This window comes from Macrobrachium rosenbergii, chromosome 30, assembly GCF_040412425.1.
Source record: "Macrobrachium rosenbergii isolate ZJJX-2024 chromosome 30, ASM4041242v1, whole genome shotgun sequence".
In the NCBI taxonomy this organism is placed as follows: Eukaryota; Metazoa; Arthropoda; class Malacostraca; order Decapoda; family Palaemonidae; genus Macrobrachium; species Macrobrachium rosenbergii.
Window position 1 is genome coordinate 28,598,076 of NC_089770.1, and position 22,046 is coordinate 28,620,121.

Genomic DNA, 22,046 nt, shown 5'->3' on the forward strand with positions numbered 1-22,046 from the left:
TTTTAGGCACAGATAGAGTGCTTTGCCCAGTGAGAACCCTCAGGTACTACCCGCACTGAACCAAGAAAATTAGAGGGCAGTTTTCTAATTTGTGGTGCTCAGTCAAAAATCCCCCTAGACCTTCATCTAAGAATGCCATTTCCTTCTTTCTGGGAGATCTTATTATTGAATCTCACTCCCAAGTGGAGGAAAATGACTTGAAAGTCATGAAAGTTAAAGCTCATAATGTAAGGGCAGTCGCTACATCAGTAGTTTTCAAGCACAATCTTTCCTTGTCCCCCATTCTTCAAGCGACATACTGGAGAAGCAAGTTGGTGTTTGCAATGCACTATCTGCGGGACGTGGAAACTGTTCATGAAAACTGCAGTACCCTAGGACCGATGTCCGTGGCTGGCATAGTGATGGTTGAGGAAGTGTAGGAAGTATCCCTTCCTATGTATTTAGCTCTTCGCCTTGTTTGTGGTGTCGAGTTCTGGGGAAGCCTGGAAGATACAAGAGTGGAGTGCCCACCAGTTCTTTTAGTGTTGGGTAGTGGTCATGTTAATTTTTATGGTGTAGGTGATTCTATTTCTGGTTTTTTATTGTTTTTTGGTACTGCCCCCTGGGCAGAGGAAATTACATGAGCTTTGTTGACCTTCGTTATTCATCTTCATCACAAAGTTCCTGCTGTATGTTCTGTCAGCCTTCAAAGCACTCCTTTGCTGCAGAATATCCCTCTTCCATAGAGACAACTCTGGCTATACCATCACGCCTCTACAGGTTGAGATGAGTGCCAACCAGAGGCAGTAATTATCTGCTCAGCTCTCTCACCAGGTAAGGAAACAACAAACATTGTCTCAATGTTAGCCTATTTTAGGTCATTAACTTTTCATATGTAGATTGTTATTTTACTGTCCATGATTCCCCACCACCTTTCAATGAGGAATCATCTAAGTAATTACTGGGTAAACTATTTATATAAAAATGACATTTTTATGATAAAATGGAGTTTTATTTAAACTTGCCCAGTAATTATGGATGGAGCCCGCCCTCCTCCCCGTGCATGGACTTTTTTGCATAAACAAATTGATCTTCTGCGGTGCATCACTATATTGTGATTGGAAATAATGAGTAAAAAGCCACAATAATGTAAATGATAGACTGTATTTTTCCAAAATACAAAAAGGATAAAACGGGGGAGCTTTCGACCATTTGCACAACGGTCCTCTTCATCCAACTGAGTTGGCTGAAGAGGACCGTTGTGCAAACAGTCGAAAGCTTTTTTATTTTGGAAAAATACAGTCTATCATTTACATTATTGTGGCTTTTTACTCACAAATTGATATATTGGCTTAGTTGTTCCTCTAGCCTATCTTACCCTGAAAGTGGGCGGGGTCTTGTCACCAACACAAAACAAAAGAATCACTACTGCGAATTTCAAAATTTAAGGTGCCATTCAAGTAGAAACTCTTAGCTAAGTAATTACTGGGTAAGTATATGTAAAACTCCATTGTATCTTAAAAATGTCATTTTTCCACAGTTTATACAGTTAACTTTGTATTGTATCTGATAAAAATTAAATTTTGTTATACAGTATTTAAATGTTATTCTAAAAAAAAGGAATTTTTTGTTTTCTTTATAATTTTTCTCAGGGGATTGTCAACCACTTCGAATAAATTATACATAACCATATTAAAATCCTGGGGACCTGACAAGTAGAAATTTTGTTTATCTTTATCTTGTCAGGTTAATTTGTAACATTGTTGCCACTTTTAATTGTGAAGCTTGTAAGTGCTTAATTGGTTTTATCTAAAGGCTCTTTAATAGAGCATAACCAGTGGTTTTATGTTGCATTAAAATATGGTCACATTAAATTCTCATGTCATTTTCTAAGTCTGTGACTTTAAGGGTGCTATCACAAAAGCTGTTTCTTTCTGCATCTTGAGGTGCCTTTAGGCTCTACAAAGTATAGTACACTTATTTTCACACATGCAGCATTGTTTGGTTCAAGGCCCAGGCATTTTTCTTTATATGGCAGGTATACATATCTTTTGGCTTTGTAATACTGTACACTTGCACTATTTATTTCATAAGTGTTTATCAATTTGAATATTTTGCTCATAGGACAATTTTGGGCTTTCCTGGATTTGGCTGTAATGCTGTAGCCTACATTTTCGCAATATGACTCTACCAGCAGAGGTTAATCGTGATTCTGTTGTGTTGATTTGAATTATATTGACATCAGCTGGGAGTGGATTAACTGGCCTTCTCTGTTTCTTCCCTCACAAAGTTGAAAGATGGTAAACTTGAGCAGCTTCACTTTTTGCCAACACTACAGTACTGGCTACTTTGTGTAATCTTTGGTAGCAAGATGAAATGAGATGTCAGCAAATGAATCTCAGTGACAGTGCCTTTGGTGTGATTTCAAGAACTTATATTGACTCATAAAAAAGAGCCATCTGCCTTGCTTTCACATCTTATTTTGAACATTTGCACATTTTATTTTTCTTTTTGTATTCTAAAGCTTTCTCTCTCTCTCCATTCCTCTTTCAGGCATTATTAGTGTGTGTGTGGGAGAGAGAGCTTTTGTTTCGTTAGTCATAATTTCAGTTTTAATTACACACTCTCACAAGGAGCTGCACAGTTCAGTGTAAAACTGTAATAAAGACATGTCAGTGAAGCATTGGTTACTCAGATTTTCAACTCATAACATGTAAAAGCTGCACTATTCACCTTTCCTACTGTGTGTATTTAACATGAAAATGAAACGTTTACTTGCATTGTACAGTATTTATTTACATTGCTGCATAGTCACTTCATGACTACTTGCCATTAAAGAGGAACTATAGTGCCATTTGTAATTACATAGCATACAGTTTAGAGGTAACACAGTGGTTATAATATGTGGGTTCAAGTCATACAAGTCAGACAAAAATCATAATAATGGAATTACAGTACATTGAATTGGGCATTTATATATTTTACATCTTATTTTCTGTATATATTCAACTTATTTATTGCATATATCTTTTAATTTGTTGCAAACCAGAGGCAAATTAATGCTTGAATTGAGGATTTGGCTTTTTATGTGTATGTGACATATATTTATTCAAACATGGTAGTTTACTCAGAAGTTTGTCCTAATGAAGCTGTTATCTTTCGGTGCTCTTGGTTCAGGGTACTGCTTACTATTGTTATGCATTTATCTTAATTTGTATTAATTGCCTGCTGAAGAAAGTACCACATTGTATCCTTGAAATAAGAAAGTAATCTTTGTGCTAGGTCACATCCTAATCCATGATATGGTTGTTCACTCATATAGCACAAGAAATGAAGGCTAAGATAGCAAGTTATTTCCAAGAAGAAAATTTCTTTAGTTATGTTTTTGTTTTCATTTGTTTACCATTAGCTGTGGAATTTCCTTAAGAGATGAAATACATTTGTTAATATGTGGAACTATTCTTTTTATTTTGTTAGCTGTTGACTTCAGACAAAGGTGTAACAATATGAAAGACCGAGTTTCATTCTGGGGAATAACTCGTTATCCATTTGAAACTGCATGATTAACCTTGAAATGCATGTTTGAACTATATGTGAGTAGTAGTGTATAATTTGGTTTTCAATTTTTTGGTGAGGATAGGTACAGTGAATAGAGTTTACACAAAGTTCTGTAGTTACAACTCATTAAAAGAAGGTACCTGTATATATCTAATCACTATTTTGCAAAGGTAAGCTAATAGAATAGTTCTCTCTTTGGTGGTGATGTACTGTTTAATTTCACAGGTGTAATTGTATTGTCATTAATCTTGTAGATGTAAATGATGGAAAATGCATTTAATTCCTGGTCATTAATAATTTTTGACAGTTATAAGTGCATGATATTGGAATTTTTTGCACCTTGTGGCATTAGACAGGTCAGTTAATGTATACTGTATGGGCTAAGTTACTGCATGTTTTTTTTTTCTCTCTCTCTCTAGTCAGCACTGTATTAAAGAGTATTAGTGCATATGAAACATTTAGGTGTATACTGTAAGCCTGATGTGTAAGACACCTCTAGGATAGAAGGCACATTATTTTTACCCACACTTAGGATATCTTCATATTGGTGTTGATACAGTATAGACAAGTCACTATTGGCCTTTTATAATCGTTATAGATACAACTTGAGTTAAAGTGCATTACAGTATTTTTTTTTCTTCAGGTGCTTTTTAATTTTCTTGTGGATAAACTTTTGTTTTGATTTAATTTTGAATATGGTTTTAGTTTATTATAATGTTCAAAGTGTACCAGTCCAGAAAGTGGATTGCAGTTTAGATTGTTTTACCTAATATGGGTTGATATTCAAATAAGGTGACAATGAAACTGTTTTGTTAATTGAATTCAAAGGCCGAGAGTAAGTACTGTGCTGTATGTGTAGGTTCATATTCATTAGTGAATAAACTAGAATGCCTAGTTGTTTGTGTTTTGCTTTATAGTAAATGAATTGTATTTGTTTGATAACAAATCCATAACTTATAATGCTATGTCTTTTACCATGGAATGATCACAGACAAACCTTCCCCAAAGGAAGAAGAGCAGCCCAGTCTTAAAAGTAGACATGCATTGAAAGGCATGCAAGGTCTCAGCTGACAGCCAAGCTCATTCCCGATTTGTCTGTGCTTTCAGACACTTGTTCTTAAGGCTACTTAAGTGAATTTTTATCTTTTTCTCTCTTCTTTTCAGTCATTTGATCATCTGATCTCTTCTTTTCACTCAGTTGATCATTTTATCTCTTCTTTTCACACATTTGCTAATTAAAACCTTTCTTATGATCAAACACTCAGTTCTTGGTATAATTTTACCTGATTAGTGGGTTTTTGCACTTAGTAATACAGCCAGAATATCACCATAAGGTTGTGTTGTCCTATGTATTTAGGAGTACAGTACTGTACTTTCTGGCAAAGTAAATTTTCCTTGTGATGAAAGAAATCACGGAATTAGTAGGCCAATGCATTTAGCCCTTTTAGGTTCGTAACCCCAACTGTCAAGATTCCTGTGGTGTCAAATGATGTCATCCATGGAAAATGTTTGGTTAACTTTAATCATGTGGACCCTTTATTACTGTATTGATTTTTTCCATTTTTTAATGTACTACAATAAAGTATATAGGTATTCAGCTTCAAAGTAACATTTTAATCTACAAATTTACTGCAAGCAGTAAACAGTAGTAAGGTACTGCAAAGCCAATAAGTGGTCAGAGTGAGATTAGCCAGACATATTTTTGGATACCCTGGAATCTCGAAGTGTTAATGTACTATTAGCAGCCATTCAATTTTCCTGTTCTTAGGTTTAACCACTCTGGTGATACAGGTTGATGTTACAGTTTACTCATTTGATTTTACTTACGGTAGGTAGTTCATTGACATCTACCAGGCCTTGCGGTACATGTGTTCTGTTCAGCTGTCAAAGAAAATTGCTATCCTGCTTCCTTTGGAGAAGGTTTTCTGGGAACTTTTCATGGCAAACATAATGGTTCTAAGTTATAGGTTTGTATAAAAAAATAAATCTTGTTTTTTGGGCAAAATAAATTTTTTACCATTGACTTGAATGGTAATAACTATGTACAGTATTGCATATATTGATTTTTTGTAAATGAGGGATTTTGTAAATTTATAACTCCTGGCTTATGTCCACTTATAACAAACCTCAGTGGTTTTCATTGTGTACAACCTTTATCTTGGCCAGCATATTTGACAATTATTGTTGCAGTACAAGTGTAGGCCAGTAGTAAATTAGTCAGTCAATCTAAATTTTAGATTTATTGTTAACATGGTATGTTTGGTTGCCAAGATCCATTAGTTTTGAAATACCTGATAATTTATGTCTATTGTTATTTCCTTTGTGTTAAGCTGACCTATTTTTTTATGCTTTCCGTAGTATCCTTGATTTGAACTTTGAGTGTGATCATGAGAAGCTGGTATGCAATTGTATTAACTCACTTTCTTAGTCATGTATGCATTAGATTATTTGCCCTGTGGATTAGAAAAACTATAAAGATTCTTGTGGTAGTTAGAAGGAATAAAGATGCACAGAGGATCAGGTGAAAATGCAGTATCCTGAAAAGAGAAAATGAAGTTATAGTCCAAGAAAAGTAGTAGGAGATAGGAGACAGACTTTTAATCCCAGATAAAAATTAGAATAATATTGTATCAAAAGGAAGCAGAAAATAAGTTTGATGTTAGAAATCATAATTGTAGAAGATTTATAAATAGTCAGAAGGGAATAAGTGTTGGGTCTTTTATAAATCATAATTGTTGAAGATGATTGTTCTCTGTGTACTGGACGCATGGTATACAGTATCAGATTAGAACTTTTAAAATAGTATATTTAGAAACTATATTGATTAACTTATAAAACTGAAAACTCAAAAGAAATTGTTGCATTGGCAAAGCAAATAAAGTGTGTTTGGGTTAGGAGCAAAGTGCTATTCAGAAAATTGGACTGGATGCACTGGGCTCCAGTTCTTGTGTATAGTGTGAGAAGAGAAACTTGCTTTGTAAAGTAGTCATTTAGCGATGTTGCACGTTGGCATTTGGCTGATGTATACCCATAGTGGGTTATAATACTACATTTTTATATCCTAGGTTGAAGTCATTGAAGGGTGAGGGAAGTCTAGAAGCATTTCTAATGGCAGTGATTTCTTTTTATAGTCAAGTTCTTGTCTTGTTGAATGCCACCTACTGGGTTATTGTTTATTCACTGAAATTTGGATTGTCAGCCAAGGTTAGGTTTTATTTTCCGTGGTACTTATTGGTGTTGGTTAAGTACCAGGGCTGCTGTTGGCAGCATCCTTCATCTCATTAGTGAGAATGGAATTCTTGTAATGGGTGCCACACTTGGTGAGGGCTTCAACCAACAGAAAGGGGTGGAGGGAGTTGCTCAACCCTGACCTACTTTGGTCTTCTAAGGATTATGCTTCAGCTTCTAGCTGCTTGGCAAGGAGACTTGGTTTCTTGATAACATTTGGGTTGAGGCCAAGGAGTATGAGCTCTTTATCCTCTAGCATCATTCAGTGTGGGATCCTTAGGTTTCCATCATTGAGCCCAACTAGCTTCTTCAGAATGACCTTTCCCTTCTTTTGGTATTTGTCCTCCTGTAGATGCTGAAGGACAGCATCAGTCTGGATGTTTTTGCTGTAAAGCTTGCTTCCCAAGACAGTGGGACCTTTTGGGTTGAATTATTACTGTTAGAGTAATAACATGTACATTATCACATAGCAGAAGTATGTGTAAACAGTACAAAAAATGTTAGCATCATTCCAGAAGGTTGACAAATCTTTTCTCAGTTCCTAGGTATAAAAGAGAATGGAGAAACTTGCCAGATTGTATCATGGTTTGTAATGCAGATTTTTTTCTAAATTAAAACCTTGATTTATGTCAGTCACTTAAGGCACTTATGAGAGATGACAATTTGAGAATTGCTAATAAAAATTAAATTCCCATAAAACTATGAAAAATTCAGCTTAAAACATCTTTTATAAATGCAAATAAATCAGCTTTTCATTAAGTAAAACTTAAATTTTCAACTTCAAAAAAAAAAAGGCAATACATGAATGAAAAATAGATGATACTCTGCCTGAATCAATTATTTCAATAAAGCATTTCATTTTAGGGCATTTGTTTAACTTGGTAAATTAGGAGTAAAGTGTGGAAATCATAAAATTATTTTTGGTTTATGAATTTTGTTTATATTAAAACTTTATTCCTAAATACTGGTATATCCTTATGGATTAAATGAGTTAACTCAAACTCTAAAGTGATAAAAGGGCAAAATGTTCAATAATGTCACAAAAGTGTTCACTCTTGGTTTGGTTTTATAGATATGTTAATAATTCAGGATAACAAATGTAATGATTAGAGTGAAAGAAGTGCAGCAGTTATGCATGAGCATTTAGTCACAATGATAGCTTTCATCACTGTGTAATGGGTTTTACAAACTGATCTCAGACCAAACTACAGCTCCAAAATTAGTTATAGACATACAAAGTGAGCATACACATGCCCACACATTCAGTACAGTGCTATATTAGAGTATATCGCCTGTAATAATAATAATGAAAAAAATCTTTCAAGCTGCATGTCGAGCCTCTTTTTATCAGAAACTTGTCCCCAATACGAGGAACTTAGTATTTTATGTGTTACTTCATTCATGTATTGGGTTGATATAAGAACTTTTCTTTGATATAAGAACTTTTTTGATTAGGGCTTTATGTAGCTCAACAGGAAAAATACAGTTGGAAATAGTCTTTATCAACAATTTTGGTAAAACCCATTAAATTACCTTTTTGCAGAAAATTCTTGTCAGTAATTTTTGGAATTACTGATAACTGTATGAAGTTTAAATTGACAGAGTGACTAGTTTTATGTCTAGTTTTTCAGGAAATTTTAGTAACTCCAGGACACCACATTGCCCTGGAAAAAAAATCTGCAATAGATTTGTTAGCACATTGTGTTGGAGATCTAAATGGCAAAGAAATATGGACAAAAGTGGTAGGAGTTGTCTGTCGTATATGTAAAGAGTTACAATAGTGAAATCTGATTAAGGAAAAGACAATGTGAGACCTTCTCACTACGGATCTTTAATAACATAATCTTGTTCATGGTGTTGGAATAATAGTATTTTGTTAAACCCTGGGCAGATGTTTTTGTAACTATGCAGAATGTTTTGCAGTTTTCTTTCCAATTGTTTTGTTTGGGAATTAAATGCTAGAGACCTCTTAAGTCTACTGTAATTCTGATCACAGTAGACTTGAAAGTGATAAGTAACTACAAAATTTTTGTCTGCTAGTTAATATAGAATAGATACAGAACAGAATCAGGTTGAGATTAATAGGCACAAGGAAACCAGTGAGAATATAGAATTACAAGTTTTTAGGCTTAAAAGCATATCCAGAAATTAGTACAAAAGTATTTTGTCTATACATCAGGTCATTAAACCTGTTTGTATTGTTAATCATTGCATGAACTATGGAATACATTACCATTTATGAGAATATCCAGTTAACCCACACAAGCTAGTGGATTTCATGTTGAAAATCTCTGCACATAAAGCACACAACTAGATCTAGTGTTACAGAAACTTTCTTAATGGAAAGTGAACTATATACTGTAGACTGCATGAATATAAATGTGATGGGACGACCGCTTGGACTTAGATAAGGATTTTCTACCTTTCAGAGAGGGAGGAAAGACTTCCCAAACTACCATATGTGGTAAATTCTAGTTAGTCCTTTTTCTTCTTTTTGCCCTTACATTTTCCTGTGTCTTGGTGGTATAATTTGTATCCCTCTCAGATGTCCTTCTTCCAACATTTAGGTATTATACATCCCATACCAATATATTGAATGCTTACTCGTATACATAATGCATACTCCCTTACATTCCTTAAATATATATGGTTGATATTCTTCACACTCCACCCTATGCTTTGCAAGAATCACCATAATCATGTAGATCCACTTAGAATGTGTTTAATGGAAATGCAACCTGTGGCAACAGGGTCAATTCATATACCTTCGTTATGTACTAGAAATAAAAAATAATCTTTTTTGTTTGTTTTGCTATAATATTCATATTTGGTGTTGGTAACTGTTGATGTTTTACACTGACATGAATGAACCTACTGTGAAGATTGCATGTTCTCACGAGATTTACATTTGGCTATTTTGCTGATGAACTTATATTTGTTTTTTTTTAACAGCGAGTTTGAAGTGGAGTCCTTGCACTTTCCTGGCCAGAGTCATCGTTGGCAAGTCTCTGGGTGGCTCCAGAAAGGATGTGAAAAAGCACATGATTCTTTACTCAATGATGTAGCACTAGCCCTTTCCCTTATCGTTGTCACTGCCAAGAACAGAATATCGTCTCCCCTGTTTTCACTATCTCAGTCATTGCATTCAATATGGCAAGGCATGCTGATGTTAGTAGGTAAGTTCGCATTATTAGATGCTTGATATCATTGGTGCCATTCCCAAGTTTAGTAAAAATGGAAATGAACTTGGAAATTGTTGAGGCTGTCAGTCAGTGTTGAAGATTCAAGTGTGAAAATGAGAGAAATTAGCTTGCTGTGTATAGAGTGGAATTTAGGCACAGTAAGCCCTGCTTATATATGACTGGTGTGCATTCCATAATGACCAGTCATATTGGAAAATAATGTAAACTCGATCAAATGATTATAGTCCATTCATCCACCAGCAAATGTATGTAAAAAAAAGTTCTTTTGGCTTCAAATACAGTTGAATACAGTACTCTGTTTCATGTACAATATCTGACAGGACATGCAAAAGCAATAAAATGGATTAAGAAGAAAAAGATACCAGAAATATACAAATATTCAAAATTTACTTTAGTCCTCCTGATCAGCCTTTAACCACCTAAGTTTAAAGGCTATTTAACATCATCAGATTACTCATAATATTTTTGTTTATCTGAAACCCATATTGTCTTGCTGCTATATGAATGATTGGTAATGGAATGCCCATTTATTAAATAGTGAAAAATTTGTTTTTAGAAATATAAATTAATAAATAAATTCTCTAGGATTAGTAAAGCATAATATAGTTAAATTTTTTTCTTTGAATCATCCCAATTTTAAATCTTCACGTTCCAAAATAGAATGACTTTACTATATGTACTTCTGTATTAAAATATTTTGTAATTATTTTCCTGGTCCACCAACTGGCGCTCTGTGCCGTATTGATAGGTATATGTGTGAAGAAAAGAAGAGCATTGTAAAGGCAAATGGTGTGAAAGCTGGGTATGAAAGGAAAGCTTTAGGAAGTCATACGACTATTTTAAGAGCACTGCATAAGGAGACCAACAAACATTTCCAAAGTTATGTACGCCAAGACCTACCATTATTTATTTGACAAAGTTAGCCCCCTATATAGTGAAGCAGGACACCAGTATGTGGGAAAGTAATTGAACCAGAAGCCAGACTTGAGGCATCTTTAATCTTACTTTCTATGTACACGTTTCTACAGAATACCACCAAAATTTCAAAACAAAGCTGGTCCCAAATAATCCCCGAGACGTGCAAGTCTTGAAGAATGATTACTTGCAATCTCCACAATTGATTTTTCATTTTTAAAGTTTATATTATCATCACCATTATTATTATTATCACCCTTTGTAGCAGTAATAGTAGAGCAAAATGTTAGAGACTCAAGGGTGCCAATAGAGAAAGCATTCTAGCAAGAAAAACGAAGAAGAGATATGTAATATGATGATGATAGAAAAATTAGCAGAATGAAAATTGAATGTAACAAATGAAAATAAAATAAATATATATTAGATAAGATAACGCTTGAAGATCAAGTACTGTACAATATACATCTTAGTTTCTTATCACAAATGACCAACACACATTGTATATATTAGCTAACATTTAAAATAGAAAATGATAATATATTTCCATGGATATCAAGTTATATTTGATGCCAGTGATAAATATATCATAATCCTCATGTTCATGATCTCTGTATATTCCAGTAAATATTTTCATTCATGTATTATATTCATGTACAGTATTATATATAATTACTTTAGCAATATAAAAATTACTTTTTATGCTTTCCATATACAATGCCTGTTGTATATAAGTAAGCTACCAAGTAACTACATAGCTATTAGTTTCTAACTGTCACAGCAGCTTAAGTTTTGAAATTCACGGTAGCACTTCTACGGGGAAGAATTGGTACAACACAGCTGAAGAGCTCAATTTGTTTCAGGTGGTCAACAACTGATCATCGGTTGTTTGAGCACCTTTTGTTTTGATTTTGTGATACCGGATGGTTATGGCTATCGCCGTCTTTGGTGAAGTATTCTGTCCTTTTGGTAGCATTCGTGCTAATTACATTAGCTTAGCTAGATTTGACTTTTTCCCTGATTGTGACTTTTGATTATGTGTGACTCTAGTTTGACTGGTAGCCGGTTTTGCAGCAAAGGCTGCAATGCCAGACTGATGTCAGCCAGACATGACTTGCATACTATTTGCTGTCATTGCAGAGGGCAAGTTTGTTCTTCTAATCTAGCTTGTGAAGAGTGCAGGACTTGGGATCAGGGGAAATGGAAGACTTTGAACTCACATCTTGACAAACTTCAAAGAAATAGGCAGAGAAAGACAGCCGCTAGAGCTGAAGCTAGGGGTTCTGCTAGCTAGGTTTCTTCTCCTGATGTACCCGTTCTTTCCATGCCTGTGACTGCTTTTTCCCTCATTACCAGCCCTCCAACTTTTCCAGCAACTCCGTTACCTAATCCCAACCTTCTGAACCCAATGCCATTGCCAGCCTCAAAGCCAGGATAGACCAGAAATTCAGTCTTTTGGTTAATACTGTAGCCCAAATTGGGGCTTCAGTCAAGGGTCTCATGGACAAGATGAATGCAGATGATCACAGTGCAAGTGTAGTGCCAGTGGAGGAGGTGACTATTCGTCCCACCAATGCTCCTAGACGAAGGCCCCTGTCAAACTCCCCTAAACCTGGGAGGAGGAAAACTGGAGGTTCAAGGGAGGTCGGTGGGGTTTGCACACAGGTAGTTGCCCCTCACCCAAGCCTGTTGTACATATAGATCCCAGGACTTGGTGGACAGCCACTGGAAAGGTGTCCAGCTGGAAGTGCATGTGTTCTCATCCAGTGATTTGGACTCCATTGTAGGCAAGGGATGTAGTTGGTGCTTTTCAAGTGCGTCTATGCCATTGAAAAGGCATGCATCTACTGCTGAGTGCACTTTCCTTCTTCCTTGTAAGTGGCCCAGAGAACAGGAGCATAGCCCCAAGCCTATCTGTAGCTTCTGGGACAGCCCCAGTCGTTTGTCTCCTGCACCTTCAGTGGTAGAGCGCCAGTATTTGGTGTGGAAGCAGGCTTCCTCCTTTAAGAAGTGTTCCGAGCGCCCTGTGGGAGCCGAGCGCCTAGTGGGGATCTGAGTGCCCAATGGGACCAAGCATCCAGGGATATGAAGCGTCCAGTGTCCAAGTGTTCCTGTGCCTGCACATCCACCTGTCCGTTTGCCAACAGCATCTGCCAAGCATTCGGCATCACATTCCAGGCACCAAACCCTGCCTCTTCAAGTCTGGCTTGGTGGTTTTATATACTGCTGTGGTTCAGAATCCTTCGTTGGAACCTATTCAGTGCCATCTGGACAGTATTTTAGATCTCATTCAGAAGTCTCCTACAGTAGCTCAGGACCCATCAGACTTAGCTCCTTCTCCTGTTTTGTCCAATTATGAAGACATCAAGCAGGAGCAACCTTCTTCGTCTTACGCAGCTCTCTTGAAGTTCTTTCTTTTTTGTTTCCCGACCTTCACTCCAGCAACCCCGATGTCTCATGGCTCAGCGTTTATGATGAGACAGCCTGCAGAGTCTTCCAGAAAAGAAACCTTATCCAGGATTGAGGGTTGGTTGACAGAGAAGAGGGATCTTGGCAAGGCTGTGTTTTCCACCCCTCCTTCTCACCTGTCGAAAAGGTGGTATCTTTCTTATGCCACTGGGGAAGCTCCTTCCTTGGGTGTTTCTGCCTCCTCCCAAGGGAACTTCTCCACCCTGATTGATTCCATGCGCACAGGTCAGTGTTTTCCTCTGCCAAGATCTTATTCACATCTTCAGAACTGGACCATTTAGTTTGGGACATATTCAAGGTCTTCAAAATCTTCAGTTTCTTAGACTGGACTGTAGGTGCCTTAGTTAAGAAGATTGAAGACTGCACCACTCTTCAAGAGAGTTTTCTCCGGACTGGCTAGGGGTCCTCTCATGCGCAGATAAGGCAATTAGGGATGGCTCCCAAGAACTGGCTGCCTTATTTACAGTGGGAGTTCTCAAGAAAATGGAGCAGTGGTACTCTTTTACCACAAAAGGGGTCACTTCCTCCCAAAGGTCGGCTCTCCTTTTTGCGCCTTTGGACTGCTTTAGTTTGTTTCCTCGTGTTACAGTGGAACTCGTAGCAGCAGAGTTACAGAAGAATTCCACTCAAGATCTGCTGGCACAGTCTACCAAGCGCCCCAAGGAGTTGGGACAGGGTCCCAAGGTCTCTTTTTGTGCAAGGACAGTCTCCCCGCTTCAACAGCAGCCCTTTCAAAGTGGCAGAGCAAAGTTTCAGTCCCGCCCACAGACGAACCTTCAGTCAGTTTGACTCATTAAGAAGTCATCTGCTAAGCCCTCCTCTTGCAAGTGAGGATCCTGTCCTCCATGTTCCAGTGGGAGCCAGGCTTCTCCACTTTTGGGGCAAATGGGAAGCCAGAAATGTTGAGCCATAGGTCTTGGAAGTCCTCAGAGAGGGCTATTCCATCCCATTCAGGGAGAAACCACCTTTAGTGTCATCTCCCATCAGCTTGACAGCCTACAGTACTTGCTAGGCTCAGAGAGGTTTTTGGCCCTGTCACAAGAGGTCTCTTCCTGCTCAGGAAGAGAGTTTTAGAGGTGGTCGAAGACGTAAGCATGGAAGGTTTTTACAATTGTCTGTGTCTTGTCCCTAAGTCATTGATAGGTTGGAGGTCTGTCCTGGACATCAGCGCCCTGAATTTCTTTGTTCACACAACAAAATTCAGGATGGAAACAAACCATTCAGTCCTGTCATCCATTCACAGGGAGATTGGATGGTGACCATTGATATGCAAGATGTATACTTCCATGTCCCAGTACACCCAGACTCCAGGAAGTACCTGAGGTTTGTGTTCCAGGGAGAGACTTCCAATTTTGGGCTCTGTGCTTTGGCCTCTCTGCAGCTCAGTATTCACCCATGTTCTTGCCCCCTCTAGCAAAGTGGCTCCATCTCATGGTGATCAACGTCTGTTTATATATGGACAATGGGCTCCTACGCTCCCCCTCAAGAGCAAAATGCATGGAGGACCTTCAGAAGACACTTCTCTTTGCCCAAGAATTGGGCCTTTTAATCAACCTGAAGAAGTCACAGTTAGTCCTGACTCATTTGATCCTCTATTTAGGGATGAGGATCGACTCTGAGTTTTCGGGGCTTTTCTGTCCGACAAAAGAGTCCAATCCTGTCTCCGGACAGTATGAAACATCTTATCCCTTCGTCCTGCTTGGCCAGCGAATGGATGAATCTACTGGCACTCTCATCCATCGAGAAGTTCATACCTCTAGAAAGACTCCACACAAGAGTATTACAATTCTTCCCAAAGGCCTGTTGGCACAAGAAGACCCTTCCAGACTCGTTCATTTTCCCCATCATGCCTGAGATCAAGGAGGACCCCTGATGGTGGCTCACAGAAGGAAGGTTTTCAATAGGGAAGTCATTGCACCCTCTGAGCCCCCAACCTAACCTTATACTCGGATGTATCAGATCTGGGTTAGGGAGCTCTTCTAGAGAATATGGAAGTTTCAGGGATATGGTCTCAGGACCAGAGAAAGCTCCATGGTCTCAGGACGAGAGAAAGCTCCATATCAACATGAAGGAGCTGAAGGCAGTTCATTGGCCCTCCAGTTTTTGCAGCAGCGACATTCGACAAAACAGTTCAAGTCCATTCGGACAGTACAACCACACTGGCACATATCAAGAACCAGAGAGGTTCTCACTCCTCCCTTTACAAAGCGACCAAGGATCTCCTCCTCTGGGCACAGGGCAATCACACCAGGATTGTCACATGCTTCATCCAGGGCAAATTAAACGTCCTAGTGGATGAGTTAGGTCGCTGGACACTGAATCCGCATGTGTGCACCAACCTGTGGAAACAGTGGGGAAAACCATCAGTAGACCTGTTTGCAACGTCGAGGAATCATCATCTTCCCTTGTATTGTTCTCCAGCCCTGGACCCTCTGGCATGGGCAACAGATGCATTGCTCCAGGACTGGTCGAACCTGGACGTGTAGGCCTTCCCACCATTCAGTATGGTGAGAGAAGTCATAAACAAGTTTCTCTCCCACAGCAACAAGTCAATGACCTTGTAGCTCCATTTTGGCCACAGAAGGACTGGTTCCCAGACCCTCTTAGGCTACTGGTGGACTTCTCAAGACTTCTGCCACAAAGACGAAGTCTTCTCAAACAGCCAAACTTTCATCTTTTCCACCAGGGCTAATCTGCTCTTGCTCTGACGGACTGTCAGAAAGCTTGTCAGAGCGAAGGGCTTTTCATGACCAGCTGCAAAGGCAATTGCAAAGTGTAGACCTCAGTCTTCCTCTAAGATCTACCAGGCTAAGTGGGCAGTCTTCTGCAGCTGGTGTCAAAGACATGACGTCTCTTCTTCTAAAACCTCTCTAGCACAGATCACAGACTTCCTGCTCTTCCTGAGGTCTTCTTGAGGCTTAGCTACATCTACTATTAGAGGTTACAGAGCTATGCTAAATTCAGTTTTTAGACATAGAGGTTTGGATCTGTTTGCAAGCCAAGACATTAGTGTCCTGATTAAGTCTTTGGACACTTCAAAGCAAGAAAAGACAAATTTTGGTATCCTGGAACTTAGATGTTGTCCTTAAATGGCTTTCGGGCCCCCCATTTGAGCCCCTTCACTCCTTATCTCTAAGAAAAACCCTCTTTCAGGTTACTTTGGCTGTGGCCAAGAGAATTAGTGAACAGCAGGCTTTGATAAGAAAGTTGGATTTTCACAGGGAGATGCAGTCTGCTCGTCCACTCTTGGCTTTTTAGCTAAGAACGAAAACTCCGTCCAATCCCTGGCCCTGTTCATTCACTATCAAGAACTAGATGGACATCCTTGGACCAACAGACCAAGAGAGAGCTCTTTGTCCAGTAAGAGCATTAAAGCATTATCTCGAGAGGACTGAGAGGATCAGAGGCCCCTCTCATAACCTGTGGTGCCCATTCAAGAACCCCTCCTGTCCATTGTCCAAGAATGCTTTGGCTTTCTTCTTGGGGGATGTGATCTCCGAGTCACACCCAGAAATTCGAGAGGATGACTTTCCCATTTGTAAAGTCAAACCCCACGAGAAGTTGCCACTTCGTTGGCTTTCAAGTGCAACTTATCGCTATCCACAATTCTTGAATCCACCTATTGGAGGTGTAGTTCAGTGTTCACTAATCATTATTTATGTGATGTAGAGACAGTATACAAAAATTGCAGTACCTTAGGTCTGTTATCCGTGGCTGGCATGGTATTGGGGGATGAAGGATAGGTGATATTCCTTCTATTTCTCTATCTCCTTGCCTTGATACAAGTTTTCAAGTTTTGGGAAGCTTAGGGGCACTGTGTACCTGGAGTACCCACACTCATTATGTTTTAATGGATTGGTAGTGGTTATATTATTTTATTTTATTTTATATGATGTGTAGATAACAGAGTTATCTGTTTGTTTTTTGTGGTACTGCAACCAGGACAAGGTTACTTTTTTTATATTGTAATGCTTTGGCAGCCATCAGAGTACTCCTCGGCTGCAAAGCTCCCACTGAAGTAGAGGCGGCCCACGGCTTTACCGCCACGCCACTACGGGTTGAGATGAGCACTGACCAGAGGCAGTATCTTCCTGCTTTAGCTCTCTCACCAGTTAAGGTTACAACAAGCATTTCACCAGGACTAGCTACCTTTCTGTTTCAAATTCGTCTCCATTACTGAGTAGTATATGTCCATGTATCCCACCTCCTGCCAATGTGGGATTCAGCTGTGTAGTTACTTGATAAGTTACTTTAAAAAATGTCGTTTTTATAATAAAATAAAGTTTTACATATACTTACCAACTAACTACATGATCTGCACCCTCCCTCCTTTCCTCTCATGGACATAGGGCAGAAACAAATTGAGCTCTTCAGCTATGTTGTACCTATTCTTTCCCGAAAGTGGGCAGGGCAAGTTACCTACACCAAAACAATAGAAGTGCTACTGCAAATTTCAAAATTTATGCTGCTGTGATAGTTAGAAACTACAGTAATAGCTATGCAGTTACTTGGTAAGTATAAAACTTTGTCTTATTATAAAAATGTCTTTTTCTTATAATAAAATTAATGCATTGGCTCTTTGCCTCAATCTTTGTCACACTCATATACCTGGCAGTCATGTACGTTACTCATCCCATAAAAAGTCTGGTGTCTTTGCTCAAAGCGCCCTATATACACTTTGACCATATGTACAGCAAACAGAAGCGGCGAGTCTGGCAATGGACCAATTTCTCACTTTTGTCTGGAGACAAAGTCTGGTTGTGTGGACAGGGCTTTATATTACACACCAAAGCGCTCTACAGATAGACTAAAAAAGTGATGAACAGTGAACAGGCAGTCCTCAGTTAAAGGCAGGGATTCCATTCCCGGCTGAGCGCCAATAACCGAAACATCACAATAATTATGATAATAAATGGCGCTTACAACGTCGTAAGCACCAATAAACTGCTTAACGGCACTTTTACTGCTTACCGATGCCAATAAACCGCTTAACGGAGCTGTTGACTGCTTACCAATGCCGATAAACCGCTTACTGACGCCAAGAAACTGCTTACTGATGCCAAAAATTGCTAACTATCACCGAAAATCTGGTTAACAATGTGGTTAGCCAAATGTCATGAAACTGAAACGCCATTAACTGATGCCACCAGTAAGCGAGGACTGCCTAGGTAAAAGAAATGAAAATGCACAATGATTATAGTACAGAAAGAGAATTTTACAGAGAAAAGTATGAATAATTAGAAAAAAATATTTCTCTTTCTGCTCCTCACAATTTGGTGCACATGATTAAAATTAGACAACTGATTAGAGAGATTGAGTTTAAAATTTATTAGCATTAATTGCTGAATAAATATCAAGTAATAGTATGAGCAGGGCTGACTACATAATGGTAGTTGTTAGTATGTAGGAATTGAGTGGTTGTATTTTATTGAGTAAAATTTATGGGTTTTTCAAAGCTAAATGGCTGGTAAATAATTCTTGATCCTTGGATAAATAAAAATGCTTTATGGTTTTGAATTAATCATTGGCTTTTGGAAGCAAGTATGTTGTAGATCTGGTTTCGAGTGATTGGCTTTTTTCATATTTTTTGGTTAAATGTTTTGTCATGCACTAAAAATTTTGAGGAGAATTTTTGTATTGCATATCATTTACAGTATATGAGCTAATGAAGTTACCGTGCTTATGCATGGCACATATTACTTAATCTAATATTACAAAATGAAGGTTGAATTGACAGAAATGGTAGGAAAAGATCATCATTCATTACAACTTGAAAAATAAATAGTCACTTTTGAAAAGATGTTTATTTATTACTGAATTTTAGCCACTTATTATGCTCTTTGTTTTTCAGATTTAGCATTTGGTATCCCCTGGGTTCAGGCCCATAATTTAGAGGCGCGTATGAAAGAGGAGCGATGCAGCTACTTGGTTCAAGAACTTACTTGCAAGGTGTGTTAAAATCTGCATTCTTAGTATTGTTGGGGTTGTTTTGAATGCTCTTTTAAATTACTGTATAGCCAACAGCATGTACTATAGAGTCATAAGGCTGGTTCAGAAGGTTTGCTTCTTAATGATGGTAAAAATTGGAGCAAGAGAAAGAAATTAGACAATTTAGTGGGCAGGGTGATAAGCATAAACTGTAGAGCTTGGTGGGAAAAGTTTAATGCAAAAAGCTATGAAACTTGGAAGAGTTAATAGTTATATGTAGAAGGAAACATAGTTGGGTGGGAAAAGTCAAAAGAAGAAAGCAGTACAGTTGTATGGGAATTAGAATAGGTCAAAGCAGAAAGAAATACAGCTTGATAGCAGAGTTAAAAGCAGATTGCTGTACAGTTGTGTGAGAATAGATATAAGCAAAAAGCAATGTGATGGAGTGCAAAGATTTAAAAGAAGAAAATGATGTAGCAGTGTAGGAAGAGTTCAAATCAGAATGCAAAGCAGCTTAGTGAGAAGCATTAAAAGCAGAATGAGAGGCAGTAAGTACTGCAGTGTGGTGGGTAGAGGTGAAGGCAGAAGGCATTGCTGGATGGGAAAAATCAAGAGTAAAAAGCAGTGCTATCTTGGAAGGGGTCAGAGGCAGAAAATATTGCAGCCAGGTGGAAAGAGTTAAGTAGGAAGCAATGGAATTGGATAGAAAGGTTTTAAAGCCAGAAGCAGAACAAGTGGAAGCTGAAGAAACACTGCAAAGAATCTGTATCACTACCAACAGTGGGGCGTGCAAGGCATGCTTTCAGTGCCACTTGTCTTTAGGGATCTATGCTGTTATGTGAATAAAGATTCTGATGATTAATATAGAATGTAGATTTTCAGTTTATGCAGCCTTGAGTGCAATCTTTGCTCATTTGTGATATCTTTATACTAAAAATTGTGCCCTTACATTGACCTGTCAGGAGGTGGAAAGAGGCAAGTTAGTAAATTGTCACTACAGATGGCTATAAACTGGGTATACAGTATACACATGAAACAGGATTTAGAGATGGGAGGATAAAGTGAATAGTATTTGTTAAATCTTTCCAGCAATGGACAGCTAGGTGGAAAGAAATTAAAGGATACAGAGGGGAATTAAAATCTTGCAAGTAACTTGCCTTAAGGCGAGTGGTATGCTGCAAAGAACCTTTAGTACCTGTAAAGTTAAAGTTAAGTATACCTTAGTTTAACCAGACCACTGAGCTGATTAACAGCTCTCCTAGGGCTGGCCTGAAGGATTAGATTTTATTTTACATGGCTAAGAACCAATTGGTTACCTAGCAACGGGACCTACAGCTTAGTGTGGAATCCGAACCACATTATACCGAGGAGTGAATTTCTATCACCAGAAATAAATTCCTCTAATTCTTCATTGGCTGGTCTACCTTTAGTACCTTCTGCAGCATGTTGCATAGGGCATAGTGGAAGTACTGTATGCCCTTGACAAGTCTATGTAGAGAGCACTTTACGTCAGTTCCATCATCATCATCATCTCCAGCGCCATGTAATGAAAAGGACTTTCTGTCACTCGTGTCTCTCTTGTCTTTTACTTTCACACATATACACTCAACTCCAGACTACCATCTCGTAGATCTCATCCAAGTAGGTCTGGGCCTTGCAGCTCTTCTGGTGCCCACAGAAGCCCAGCTGACAGTATCATGTAATATTCTTCTATGGGTGATGCAGAGCACATGCTCAAGCTATCCCCATCTCTTCTTTCTCATTATCTCATCTATTTATTGAACTTCTGTAATTTATTTTTTGTATAATTTCTAACTCTATTCTACTGTCTGACTCCTACTGTCTGACTCCTAATATTCTCCTTTAAGCTTTATTCTCAAGTTAACAGTCCCTTAGATACAGTTTTGTTGTTAAAACATTCCAGATTAGCTCTTCTTTTGTGTGGTTGTACAAGCTCGTGAAAGGTGGCATTTATTTATGTGGAGAAATGGCACTGAAAATATGCAGTGGAAACAAGCAGAAGAGTAATGAAATGAAGATGGTAAAACTTATATTGGGTGGAATACTGTCGCTGGATTTGCTTTAAGCCATTAGTGAATGGTAAAGTCTGTTAACAATAATAGTATTTATATGTCATTATTGCTTGCTGTGTGGGCCATAGTAGTAGTGTTAGCTGGTGAACCAGATCATGTGTGTCATATCTGGTTCCAAAGGGCTGGTGGTTTTTTTTTTTCTTAAGTGAGGGTTGAAAATCAGAAGTTTTGACAAATAAGTAGGGGAACATGAAGGGAAATAGGCAAAGAATAAAAGATAGCAAATGTGCAGGGCATACTTTGGCATGTCCTTCAGAGGATAAAGGTTTACATACCTTGGAAACCCCATAAATGCATTTTGTAAGTTAAGTAATTTTTTCCATTGACATTGAGTTAAGATGCTATATACTTTTTTGGTTCTCTTCTCTCCAGCTTTTTGGCTTTCTATTTACATGTGTTGACTAAATTTCAAATTTTCATGTTAGGAATCACAGTACCTACTTGCATTGTATATGAAAGTTTTCCAAGGATGAGGGAAAAAGACAGTGACATTAGAGTTCTCTGAACCCTCTGGCTTCATAATTTATTACTGAATCATGTTTTGAGACTAAAAAATAAAAACTAGAGTAAGGTAAAGTTGAAGTTTGAAAGTTAGGTAGAAAGACAGAAAAGTAATGGATAAGAAGGTAAAGACAGACTGCAGTACAGTTTGGGTTTGTCTCTCTGTAAAGAACCT

At 38.1% G+C, this 22,046-nt stretch overlaps 1 protein-coding gene across 10 annotated transcripts in view; it reads left to right on the forward strand.

Annotated features, from left to right (window-relative positions):
• The window catches only part of LOC136855148 (uncharacterized), a 501,815-nt gene that overhangs the window by 398,683 nt on the left and 81,086 nt on the right, over positions 1-22,046 (forward strand). For all 10 annotated transcript variants that reach the window (XM_067132044.1, XM_067132047.1, XM_067132045.1 and 7 more), the window contains 2 exons: positions 9,718-9,941; positions 19,201-19,298. In XM_067132044.1, the coding sequence (XP_066988145.1) occupies positions 9,718-9,941; positions 19,201-19,298 (322 nt within the window). The remainder of the gene's footprint in view (positions 1-9,717; positions 9,942-19,200; positions 19,299-22,046) is intronic.